Below are 13,469 nucleotides of genomic sequence, written 5' to 3'. Positions count from 1 at the left end.
AACACAAAAAATGGCCAATACACCCCCAATACAAAATGACCATCATTTAATGACCTCAGAAAGAAATCAACGTGAGGTAATACAACATAAAGTAATGCTTTGATATTACTCAGTAATTGATACCCATTTCTTACGGGTGTTTAAAATAAATACTACAAATAAATGGTTAGACATGAACAACTGCTCTCATTTGTGTGTTTTCGCATAGGCAAAAAACCTGCTCATCTTGTTACATGCCAATATCACTATTTTATTCACTCAAAATCACTGCAGACACAACTCTGTGATATCCTCTCATTGACTTCTGTAGATTAATCACAAGACATTTCTCTGGTCCCTACAAAGACACGATCCCATGAGATATTCACTCACCGCTATTCAGTCACTGCTGTCACAATCCTGTGATTTTCACACTTGGTCACTGCTGACACATTCTTGTGATGTTTCATTGAATGTAAAACAATTGTAAAATATTCCTTGGTGTGGTCAATGCAGATGCTATCCTACAATATAGACAAAGATAGTCCTGTGTTATTCAGAATTCCCATCCAGTCAATGCAAACTATCACAATCCTGTGATATTCCACAATCTACTCAACCTTGCAATATTCCTGTCTGGTCATTATGAACACAATCCTGCAGTATTCCTGTCTGGTCGCTATAAATGCAATCCTGCAATATTCCTGTCTGATCACCATAAACATAACCCTGCAATATTCCTGTCTGGTCACTGTCAACACAATGCTGCAATATTCCTGTCTGGTCACTGTCAACACAATGCTGCAATATTCCTGTCTGGTCACTGTCAACACAATGCTGCAATATCCTGTCTGGTCACCATAAAAAATCCTGTGACATTTTACATACCAGTCAACCCTGCAATATTCCTGTCTGGTCACCATCAATGCAATCCTTTGACATTTTTGGCTGGTCACATTGTATATTTACACATTTTGAAGTTTCATCAATCAAATTTTTGCTACAACCATTTCTGTGGTTTTCTCAGTTGGATCTCATACTTATTTCATTGTCCAGTCTTTTGGATCTCATGTTTATTCCACTGTCCAGTCCTTTGGATCTCATGTTTATTCCACTCTCTAGTCCCTTGGATCTCATGTTTATTTCAATGTCCAGTCCTTTGGATCTCATGTTTATTCCATTGTCCAGTCCCTTGGATCTCATGTGTACTCCATTATCCAGTCCTTTGTATCTAATGTTTCGTTGTCCAGTCCTTTGGATCTCATGTTTATTCCACTGTCCAGTCTTTTGGATCTCATGTTTCTTTGTCCAGTCCTTTGGATATCATGTTTATTCCATTCTCCAGTCCTTTGGATCTCATGTTTTTTTGTCCAGTCCTTTGGATCTCATGTTTATTACATTGTCCAGTCCTTTGGATCTCATGCTTATTTCATTGTCCAGTCTAAGCAAACACAATCCTGTTGGATTAAACAGCCAGCTTCCATCATCTTACGGACCATTTTGCAATCTCCTCAATCTTTGACAGGCACTGCTTCATCCCAGGGTCCATGGATGTTACTGAAAAACAATATTAATAAAGGGAAATCTAATTTTATTCATGTTAAAGTGATCATAAACATGCCAAATGTACATTGTTTGTCCAATACAAGGATGGGAGAAAATGCCTTCATTTGATCTTTCCTACAATATTGTTAATATAAAAGTAGTCCTTTGGTATTCCTGTTTAGAATTCAACTATCCTATAGGTTTCAATCAAAAATGTCTATCCACCTGACATTTTCCATTTTACACCAATAATTGTTATTAAAATACATAAATAAACTTGAAACTGACATTATTCCAACAAGCATTCTTAGACTACTGTTAAAGCAAAATAAGCTCCCTACTGGTCAGGTCAGGTCAGAGTGTTTAACGTGCACACTCAGAGAAAGCTGCTGTAGCACACGCCTGTCCTGGGCACAGGTGCCAGCCTCGGCCGGCTCCTCTGTCCAGGACAGGAATGCTCCTTACTGGGCCCAACAAATTTTTATACCTCTTAAGTTCAAGGGCCATAACTCTGTAAAACAATTTGCCAATGTCGATGAATGAATGAATGAATGAATATTTAACGATACCCCAGCACAAAAATACACATTGGTCACACCAATGTTGATGAAAGCCAAATGTATCTGTAACACTACTTGATAAAACTATCCACAAAATTTCAGCTGAATATTTGCAAAAACACCAGAAAAACTATCTGTGGGACAGACAGATAGACAGACAGATAGATACAAAACCTATAGCCTCCTCTGGATGGACCAGAAGGGAACTAATAAAGAAGAAAAAGTTTTTGTCTTACTTTTTATACAGTTGAAGCCTGGTGAGCCAGTACGGGCAGATAAACGTGATGAAGAGGTTGAGAATGGAAAACATCACCGCTCCAGACGTGCTAACCGTCAACAGTGCAATCACTCCAGCTAGTCCTACTATCCCTGTCATTAACGGCTGGCTCCTTGGGTAGTGTGTCTACATAATAGTATTAGACAAAATAAAACAGATGTATACACCTACAAACATGTAGCGTAATAAAGTTAGTTTTGTTTAACGACACCACTAGAGAACATTGACTTATTAATCATCAACTATTGGATGTTAAATATTTGGTATTTTAACATATAATCTTAGAGAGGAAACCCGCTAAATTTTTGCATTAGTAGCGAGGGATTTTTTATATGCACCATCCCACAGACAAGATAGCACATACCACGGCCTTTGATATACCATATGGCTGGAATGAGAAATATCCCAATGGTGTAGTGTAATAAAGTACAACTAATAATTGAACATGAAATAAAATAACCTGTTAAGTAAAATTATCTTTATATCATCCTAATTTTTATCAGTTAACGTATGTGAGAATGCTTGTTTAATCAATGGCAATTATCAGGTGCAGATCCAGAGGTTTGTGAAAGAGTGTGGTGCACACCTCTCTGTACCTCCCCCTGGATCCATGCCTGATTATGCATCTAACATATACAGTGGTTGAGATACTTAATTTAGAGTGTGAGAAACGACTTTACTGATAAGCAGCAACAGCAAAGGAACATTTATGTCCCATCAAAACCGAACAGAGCATACTGTGACTTTTGCTATACAATGAATGAAAAAGACCAAATGTGTCAACTGAATAATCGATCATGTACCTAATCGCAATACAAACAAATGCTCTATTACAACGCCTGCAATTAAGAAAATATCCACAGCAAAAAAACATGCCGTTAAAAAATAAAACTGAATACAGTTCAAGACAAAAAAGTGCCGTAGAGAATTAAAGACCCCACGGCATTGCAGATTGCCATCGGCAATTGCAGGGGTTGCAATGAGTCATATCCATCTGCTCAATTTCTCAGTAGTGTCAATGTTTTATATTATGTCTATGTGTTACATTCCATTTCTGGGTGGGACGCAGTGGTAAAGTGCTAGCTTGATGATGTGCAGTCAGTGGGCCCATTGGGCTATGTCTCATTCTAGCTAGTGCTCCACAACTGGTAAAATAAAGGCCATGGCATGTACTATCCTGTCCGTGGTATGTTGCATATAAAAGATCCCTTGCTGTAAAAATCGGAAAGAGTAGCCCATTGCATGATGGCAGCAGATTTCTTCTCTCATTATCTGCGTGGTCTATTTTAAACTAGCATTCTGAGTACTGCTAAAGCAATACATGTCCCCTACCTAAGTTCAAGAGCTATAACTCCATCAAAAATGGGTAAATTACCATGAAAGTCAAATTTGATCTGTAACAATATATGATAGAGCTACATACATAATTTCAGTTCAATATCTCAAATCCTTCCAAAAAACCGTCTGCAAAACTAATTTTCACATCTCCTAACTTCAAGGGCCAAAACTCCACTGAAAAAGGGAAAACTGCCATGAAAGTTAAACTTGATCTGTAACAGCACATGATAAAGCTATACACAAAATTTCAGCTCAATAGCTTAAGGACTCAATAAAACAAAATCATATCTCCTACATTCAAGGGCCTTAACTGTTGTCACAAATGGGTAAATCGCCAAGAAAGTTAAACTTACTCTGTATCAGTATACAAGAAAGCTATACACAAAATTACAGCTCCATATCTTAAGGCCTTCTGAAAAAAACATCTGGAAAAGTATGTGGGATAGACAGACAGACAGACAGACAGACAGAATGATGGAGATGAAACCTATAATCCCCTCCGGATGGACCGGTAGGAGATTAATAAAACATTCCTTCCTTTCTTTGGTTCCATTTCTCAAAAATTAAACTGTATCGACTTGCATATACCAGAGTGATAACATTATGTTTCATGCGTTCTTCCTGAATTAAATTTTATTAAATTTTAATTTATTCACATATGCCACCAGCCTGACAGGTTATTTTAGAGAATACAAGAATCACTCACAAAGAAAGAAAGAAAGAAATGTTTTATTTAACGATGCACTCAACACATTTTATTTACGGTTATATGGCGTCAGACATATGGTTAAGGACCACACAGATTTTGAGAGGAAACCCGCTGTCGCCATTACATGGGCTACTCTTCCGATTGGCAGCAAGGGATCTTTTATTTGCGCTTCCCACAGGCAGGATAGCACAAACCATGGCCTTTGTTGAACCAGTTATGGATCACTGGTCGGTGCAAGTGGTTTACACCTACCCATTGAGCCTTGCGGAGCACTCACAAAGAAGTAAAGCTATTTTGAAGATGTCTGAAAGCGTATTACTGTACCTTTAGTTTGTGTCGTAATACAGGCCAGAGTGCAAACAGTTCAAAGGAGAAGGTGACCGTGGCAAAGGCATGCCACGTTGTGTTGAGACGAGACGCAAGGCACACTGAGGCAAACGTGGCTGCATTCAGTGACAGGGCACCAGAAACCCTGAAAACAATGTGTGATCGATAAAACTTGTTTCAAACCAAGACTAATTAGAAGTAAAACCTTCATTAATTTGAGAACAACTTATTAAGATTTGTTGGCAACAATAATCAATCAGAGTACCATTTAATGAAGGTAATATTAGGTTCAGTATTCAAAAATATGCCACATATAGAATGAAGTAGTATAAGGTATCAAATTAAAAAATGCATGCAGAAATGTATGAATTGATGAGTGCTTTATGTCTTAGACCATTTCTACTTTGTATTGTTTATTTGTTTCCTTGCATAAGTACTTAAAAGTATCAGGTTATTACTCCAATAAAAGTAATAGGTATTGTTTTATATTTGTTTTAATTTCTTTTTAAATACTGATTTAAAAAATTTAAAAATTATATATTGGGTACTCCATTTAAAAGGAAGAAAGGAAATGGTTTATTTAACGATGCACTCAACACATTTAATTATTGTTATATGGTGTCGGACATATGGTTAAGGACCACACAGATATTGAGGGAGAAAATCTGCTGTCGCCACTTCATGGACTACTCTTTTCGATTAGCAGCAAGGGATCTTTTATATGCATCATCCCATAGACAGGATAGCACATACCACAGCCTTTGATGTACCAGTCGTGGTACACTGGTTGGAGCGAGACTCCATTTAAAATGATAAGTGGCAAAGCTTTTGTTCATTTTAAAAAGAATTTGTTGAGATATGTTGTGCCATTTTATAATAAATACATTGAAATGCTCTTCACTACCCATTATGGATCATATAAAGTGGTACATCCCAGTGGGAGATAACATCTATGTTCTTTTCATAACAATACAAACAACAATTTCATATCATTGGTATTGAAAATCTTAAATGTTGGTCAATAATTGTTCTGGTATGTGTATTTGCCAAACCCATATTTACATTCTCTATGTACGTACATGGCTGCACTAGCTCCATAATCATGAAATAAGAGGTTCGCCAAAAGCATCACAGTTGTCATGGCATATATTGTATCTGTGCTGATCGTTTCTGTGAGGGAAACAAGCAGGGGAGATAATCCAAAGCTGAACCCAGTGAATAAAATGGCTGTTTTCAAATCATCTATTCCTATAACAAAACAATAAATAGTGTTTTTCAGAAAATAAATTATAGTAACTACAAGATTTGTAATGTATTAGATAACGTAAAATATAGGAACAACATGATTTGTAACATACCAAATGACATTATACTTTGTTATGTACATTAAGGTATGAACTAAACATGATAGTTATTTTTGTTTCTGGCCATAATGTTAAAAGAGTGTGGACACTATTTTCTAAACATTATTCATTTGGATAATTGTTAAGATTTAAAAATAAATTGTTTGAAAAAATAAAATGCTATTAAATACATTTATATATTAATTATATTTGATGTTAATTAAGAGAACATGACGTTTTTCCCTGTCACATTTCACATTTCACTTGTTACTAAATTTGATTCTGGATTATGTTTATTTACATACAGTCATATTAAATAATACAATTATATGAAATATTTTAGACAGATTCTACAAATAAAACAAATTATTTTAAAACATGATGCTTACGTGTCCGCTTGGACAACTGTCTACTTTCCCCACCATCAACAACATCATTTAGGACATAGCCAATCAGAGTGAAGATGCTGGAAACCATGAAGAGAAGCTGAGCCGACAGTTTCTTCTCGTTCATGTACACAAAGGTTACACCAAACAAACACACACTAAAAGAAAATATATATGTACATAATAAAGTTAATATATTTGATGTAAAGGAAAGTTTATCTTACATGTCGACACACATTGTTTAATGTCAGGTTGATGTGTGAAACATGCTGAAATTTAGTTCTGAGAATTAAAAAAAACTAACATTTTCACCACATTAGCTACTATAAAGGACACTTTACCCACAGACAGGACAGCATGTACCATGGTCTTAGATTGACCCTTGAGGCCTGTAAGTCTAGCAAACATATTGATCATATGACCCATTAAACCATAAACCATCACACCTATTACAATGAACAAATTAATATACATGTACTTAGCAGTGACGAATTCATGATTTGAAAGAGAGGTGGGTAAACCTAGTGAATTCCTACTTACCAGTACTGTAGCTGCTATCCCTATTTCATATGTAGCACCTAGTACTAGTAGGCTACATGTATATATATCATTAAAATGGTCTAAAACTTAATGGCAGCACTTTAACATGATGTGTGTATGGTAGTCGAATGGACGCGAGTACTGAAAGATTATTGCATGGTTAATCATCGTGTAAGTACAAAGACGGTTTTCGCTAGTACAGATCAACAGAGAAGATGTGATCAGAAGTATCAGAACTGTTAAAAAGGTCTTGCATATCATTTTATCAATTATTTAAACTGATAGAGATATTTAAGAAATTGGAGCTAGATTACAGCTTTAGAGTATTATTCTTTATAATATTAACCTGCTAGAGCGGGATGTAGCCCAGTGGTAAAGCATCTGCCTGATGTGCAGTCAGTCTATGATCGACCCACATTGGTGGGCCCACTGAGCTATTTCTTGTTGCAGTCAGTCTATGATCGACCCACATTGGTGGGCCCACTGAGCTATTTCTTGTTGCAGTCAGTCTATGATCGACCCACATTGGTGGGCCCACTGAGCTATTTCTTGTTGCAGTCAGTGCACCACGACTGGTATATCAAAGGCTGTGGTATGTGCTATCCTGTCTGAGATGGTGCATATAAAAGATTCCTTTCTACTAATGGAAGTGTGGTGGGTTTCTTATCTAAGACTATATGTCAAAATTACCAAATGTTTGACATCCAATACCCTATGATGAACAAATCAACATGCTCTAGTAGTGTCGTTAAACAAAACAAAACTTTTAACTTTATTTAACCTGACACAGATATTTTTTTTTTTTTTAGCTACCAGCAGATTGCAGCTTTAAAGTATTATTCACCTGCTAAGTTGCTGAGTAACCACTCCTGATTCATATACAACAGGCCAGTAGTCATAGCTTCTTGTCCACACTGAAACAAAGATAAAGAAAAACTCAGTGGTGCATAGAACAACAAACTGGAACAAGTTATAGCTAGTCCAATTTTTAATGGTGGTGCAACATTACTTACATGATCAAGTGGTAAATATGTTTATATATAATTAAGTAGAAATTATCCAAACCATTTTTGAACAACTATAATATATATCAGTTTAAATGTTCTGGTTTAGTATTCACTGGATCACGTACATCAACACCAGTAACAGTGTGCCAGATTTTGTTTTGTCTAGTGTGTCACAATCATGCAGATAACTATTAACAGACTTTCGTTTCTGAAAAACCCAGGAGTGCTAAAAATCAGACTCCTCAAAATGCTTACGAGGGGGTGGAAATCACACTCCTCAAAATGCAGGAGGGAAAAATCGCATCCCTCAAAATAATCCGAATTAGAAGCAAGAGACCGAGAGGATGATTAAGTTTGAGGAGTAATAGTTTCTAAATTAAATATCTTAAGGGTTAATGTTTTTAAAATAAATATCCTAATTTAACTAATATGATGGTTGTTCTCAAAGATGGAATGAATGGGTCATTGCAGTCTTACACAAAAAAAAGAAACACCATGAACACAACATTTGTCGATTTCTTATGTATTATATGCATATCATGTTGCATTAAAATTCTGAATCATGATAATCTGTTGACTATTTATGAATAAAGAATTGAAACTGATTTGTTTGTGCTTATTCCGTTTTATTTAAACAAGTACAATAATTTTAGTTTTCATTGCAGAATGATATGATTTCTCTATGGACACAAACCTGTGAACTGAATGTAAAAGTGTAACAACCACATGGCACAAGGTTATCACATTTATCATGATATCATAATATACATGTTATGTACCTGCAAATTCTCTATTTAAAAAAATAATAATAATGTCATAACAGAGAAAATATCAACATCTATTGTTTTCTGCCCAACAGTTATAACAATTTTTATAAATATATATTTTTACAAACAGGATTAACTTTGATTATTGGTGTACTGTAGTTAACACGTCATTTATTATGCTACTAACCCGAATCATTATCATAGCAACCCATCCAAAAAAAAACAACAAAAAAAAAAACCCCAACAAAACCAACCTAATGTAAATTTAATTTTATAATATACATGCTTTACACTCTGTAAATTTGAATTACTGAGTTGAAATTAACCAATTAAATGTACTAGAAATCTGACTCTACCAAGGTCATGTCCTTGGCTTTAAATCATGTGGCAGTATCGTGAAACAGAAAGTAGTATGTCTGGAGTATGTCGCTATGCTATTAATGAAAATGAAACCTGCTTTACTAAATTTGTTTTTTGTTGGTGTATGCATTTAATGTGATATCAACATGTATAAACATTATACACATCATAGGGTTATTGGACAACGCACCTTCCGTATTATGTTTTCTGTACATGATCAAAACGACAGTCTAAAATATATTTTGCGATGTTACCTGCATTGTATGAAATTAAACACAACAAAACCGACGAGATCTTAATAATAAGTGAAGTCCTAGTTGATTGGCTCAGTGTAAAGATAACCAACCAATCATGTTTCAATTTATAAAAGTATTCTAGGAAGTTCATTGTGAACAGGATGGAAAGGTTTGTGGTGTTGTGGATTGGATTCAATAAACAATTAAAATGGCAGAGTTAAAAAAACAAAAACAAAAAAACACAAGCGTGATTTGTTCAATTTAGTGGTGCGTTATTTCGCGCCCGTCAGATTGAGCTGACGGGGGTTCACGGGCGTGATAGCGCTCGCGCCCGTCAGATTGAGTTGACGGGGGTTCACGGGCGTGATAGCGCTCGCACCCGTCAGATTGAGTTGACGGGGGTTCACGGGCGTGATAGCGCTCGTGCCCGTCAAAAATGAAGGTTTGTATGAATAAAGTTCTTTAATTTAACTGATTATATTTCCATAATCCAAATGGACAAGTTTCATGCATTGGAGTTGGATGATCATCTTGAATGAACGCATCAGTTGCACCGATTTGTTCAGTATCATGAACTACCAACACTATGTATATCTGGATGACACAAAACAATCCATATTACTTACAAGTGCATTTTATGAAAAAATATGACAACCCTAGTTTTTTCTTTTGGTGTTATTTGTATAGCTTCTTTTTTTTTCTGACTTTGAAGTTTGAGGCATTTTGACTCTGGAACAGCAAATACAAAGGAAAAAAATATTTTCCATGGTGCTGTTTAAAATGTCACAGTTGTTTAATTTTCCCCATTTCCCCTGGGCTTTTATTTAGCACTAATGTGTGATGTAAATTAATTACACTTAGTCTGCCAGAAGTAGAGATACACATCCTTTTGATAAGACAGTTACAAAGTGATCGGGGAGGGGGGGGGGGGGGTAGTGTTGAAAATGGGCAGAATTTTGAAAATAGCAATCAGTAAAAAGTTAATAGAATACAAAAAAAAAATAAAAAATTACAAACCAAAAATAAAAAGAATTGACTGCTCGGCCAAATATTTATATAATTTGGAGCATTTTAGAAGGACAGTCCAAAAATAAATAAGAGAAAGAAGAGAGGATTGGACTATTTAATAATATTAAAAAAAAAAAAGAAGTAATTTCGACATCAAATTTTGAACAAAGGTCTAAATGTTTAAAGTCCGATATATATGTCCACGTGAGTGGCCTTGTTAAGGCCGTTGGAGGTTGGCCTACGGCGAACCGATGAGCGGAGAACCGGCAAAGGCGGGGATGAAGTGCTTCCATCTCTGGTCGGCGAGGATGGTTATGACACTCCGGCAGTTGTTGCCGAAAAGGGCCTTGATGATCCTGTGGATGGTGTGGCTATCCATCTCTCTAACCAGGACCGCTTGTCGGTAGACTCCTTCTCGGCGCTGTGTTAGTACCAACCCCGTCTTGCCGGCTGTAGATTTGATGGTGTGTAGCTCGTAAGCACTTCCATCAGGCAGTTGTTTCAGTTCTGGTTTGACTAGTCCGCCCATAAGTGATGCCGGATCCAAGGTGTCCCCCTGCACGAACTTCAGGAAGCCAGACCTGATTTTCCCGATCTGAACTTTCCAGACAGCTTCCGAGTCGGAGGGGGATGGTGCTTGTGAAGGTGGAGGACGGGCCTTGTCAGGATGGTCGCTCGGCTGAGCGACGGCCTTCCTCTTTCCAACGGCGGCTGATCGGGCCGGTGGCTTGACGACTGGCAGTACCGGGCATACTGGCCAGTTCTGTCTGGGCCACGTAGTGGTCGGCGATGGAGGGCCTTTACGGGGCGTCTCACACACCGCGGTGTTGAGGGGTTATAACGAAAATGGAACCGTGCAAAAACGGCCCCAGGTGAAAACGGAACCAAATTGGACAAAACGGAACCTGTGTTGGTTAAAACGGTACCAAAATCTGTGGACAAAACAGAACATGCATTGGCTAAAACGGCACCAAAATCGATGGCTAAAACGGCACCGAAATCAAAACCTATTTATCTCGCATTCCCAATGAGAAAACAATATATGCTATTACAACATGATTGCTCATAGTTCATTTTTATGTGAATTAAATAAATGAAATTGTTTATATACATGAGTGTTGTTATTTTTGGGCTACATAGTAAGGGCCCCGATTAGTGACGTCAAGCATCATCTTAGCACGTGCTCAAGCTAAAAATAACAGTTGTACTGAAGGCACTAATTTACTCTGTTACCTTTTTAAACACAGCAACAATTAACAGATCTCATGAAGGAAGTCAGACGTAATAAAGTAAAATGATGTTTATTTATTTACAAAACAAGCAATCGATTGTTGTGTACTTAACCAAGCAAGCCCGGCAAGGCTGTGCAGTGAACATCATGAGCTTTGATATTTTGTCTGCGACACTCCGGCTAGACGGAATCGGTGATGGCGATTAACAATTAGCAATACAGGTGTAATTCTAGTAACTTAAATGCTTGATAATCAACAGTCTACAGTAATAACAACTCAAAAGATTTGGTAAGTGTTAATTCCTATCGTAGCACAATCCACGGTTTCACATGTTGAATAATACGATTTTGACCGGCTTTATTCGGCAATAAACCTAAGTCATGATTTTTCATTTTTCTCTCTCTCTCTCTCTCTCTATTATGTGTGGTTCCGTTTTAGCCAATACAGTGAGGTGCCGTTATAGCCGTGTTCGCCAACGAAAATGGTTCCGTTTTCGCCAACGAAAATGGTTCCGTTTTGGTAGTGGTTCCGTTTTAGCCTGATCCCGTGTTGAGTCTGTCCCTCTCGGTGGTCGACGGTTCCGGCGTAGAAGATTTCCTCAACTCGGGCTGGGCTGGGGGCGGCGTCACTGAAGGGACCGCCGCTGGCGGTTAAGCCGCCAGTTTTGGTCCCCCCCACCCCCCCCCCCCGTGCCGTTCCTGGCGCGCTTTTCCTCTTCCTCCATCTCCTCCTCTTCTTCTGTACGATTGCGTCACCGTACACCAAAGTCACGGAAGCCCGTGACCCGGTGTAAGTGACGCGATATTCAAGTAGTTTCCCGTAACTCAGTAAGAGTCCCCCCAGGTGTGTGGGGGGGGGGGGGGGGTAACTCGAGAGTACATGGCGCGACGTCTGTCCTCATCGCAAGTTAGCTTGGAAGTGACTGTCAGTAGGAGCACTTTATACCTCCACTACTACATACTCCCCCCTCAAGTGAAGCTACGTCCTGGAACTGTGGGCCACGGGCAGGTTTTTTTTAACTGTTACGGGTCCTAACTGGGTCACAGTTTTATTCTTGTGTTAAGAACACACCCAGTCCCTACGTCGGCTCCAAATGTAACAGAAAAATCAACCTCCACTGAGGGGATTCGAACCACGGACTCTCAGTGTGAGAGTCCAGCGCTCTACCAACTGAGCTAATAGGGAAATTCCCACTAGCTACTGCCAGTAGGAGCACTTTATACCTACACTACTACAATAATGATCATAATCCCTTCGTAAACGGTAAAGTTTGTAATACTAACAGTAAGTAACAGTAAGGTGTTACAGAACAACATACATCAATACTTTGTCATACCTTAACATGTTTGTTAAGTATTATTTTGGTAAATTAAAAATACTACTAACAATTCCTTTTAAGTTCGTCCAGAAAACTAGCATCCACATAATTATCCGGAACACCTTGATCTTCATACAGTATTTTCCCCCACTTCTTTCGTTTTGTGGGCGCAGCCATTTTGTTTTATATACTCGGCTAAGTACGGATTCGTTCGGAAAACTTTGGAAGTGCGAACTGCATTGTTTTCGAATAATCCTCTGTCAGCGCTGATATTAACCGTCAGTGTTGGTTATGCATCACTATCACTGCCCAGCTACAAAAGAAAATAGCGACGTAAATTAATAAAAATTACTCTTAGATTAAGTGTTCAAAAATATTCCCATTCGGATCGGGCTTCAAAATCTCCGTAACCAGCCGAACATACAAACATTACACATTCTGTAAAACAATATATATATATATATATTATTCCAAAAACGTAATAGTAAAACAAATTTTCTGTATCAATAAAGTAAAAGCAACCTTTTAAAACAATAA

General features: G+C 37.6%; 1 protein-coding gene across 1 annotated transcript; it reads right to left on the bottom strand.

Moving 5' to 3' along the window:
- Window positions 1–13: 13 nt before the first annotated feature.
- Window positions 14–13,459, bottom strand: LOC121383272 (phosphatidylinositol N-acetylglucosaminyltransferase subunit C-like). The gene is made up of 7 exons (XM_041513186.1): window positions 13,001–13,459; window positions 7,849–7,918; window positions 6,468–6,622; window positions 5,815–5,983; window positions 4,733–4,880; window positions 2,321–2,487; window positions 14–1,536 (listed from the first exon to the last, which is right to left on the bottom strand). The coding sequence occupies exons 1-7, from the start codon at window positions 13,107–13,109 to the stop codon at window positions 1,491–1,493; spliced, it is 864 nt and encodes a 287-aa protein (XP_041369120.1). The 5' UTR covers window positions 13,110–13,459; the 3' UTR covers window positions 14–1,490.
- Between the last annotated feature and the right edge of the window lie 10 nt (window positions 13,460–13,469).

This window comes from Gigantopelta aegis, chromosome 10 (genome assembly GCF_016097555.1).
Source record: "Gigantopelta aegis isolate Gae_Host chromosome 10, Gae_host_genome, whole genome shotgun sequence".
In the NCBI taxonomy this organism is placed as follows: domain Eukaryota; kingdom Metazoa; phylum Mollusca; class Gastropoda; order Neomphalida; family Peltospiridae; genus Gigantopelta; species Gigantopelta aegis.
This window is presented reverse-complemented; position numbering and strand designations above follow the sequence as displayed.

Excerpts from the sequence above, each read along its gene's own strand:
- LOC121383272 (XM_041513186.1), bottom strand. The coding sequence starts at position 13,109 with ATGGCTGCGCCCACAAAACGAAAGAAGTGGGGGAAAATACTGTATGAA. Across the intron at positions 7,919-13,000 it reads GGACGAACTTAAAAGGAATT|TGTGGACAAGAAGCTATGAC; the intron begins GTTAGTAGTATT and ends TCTTTGTTTCAG. Across the intron at positions 2,488-4,732 it reads TATTACGACACAAACTAAAG|ACACACTACCCAAGGAGCCA; the intron begins GTACAGTAATAC and ends ACTATTATGTAG.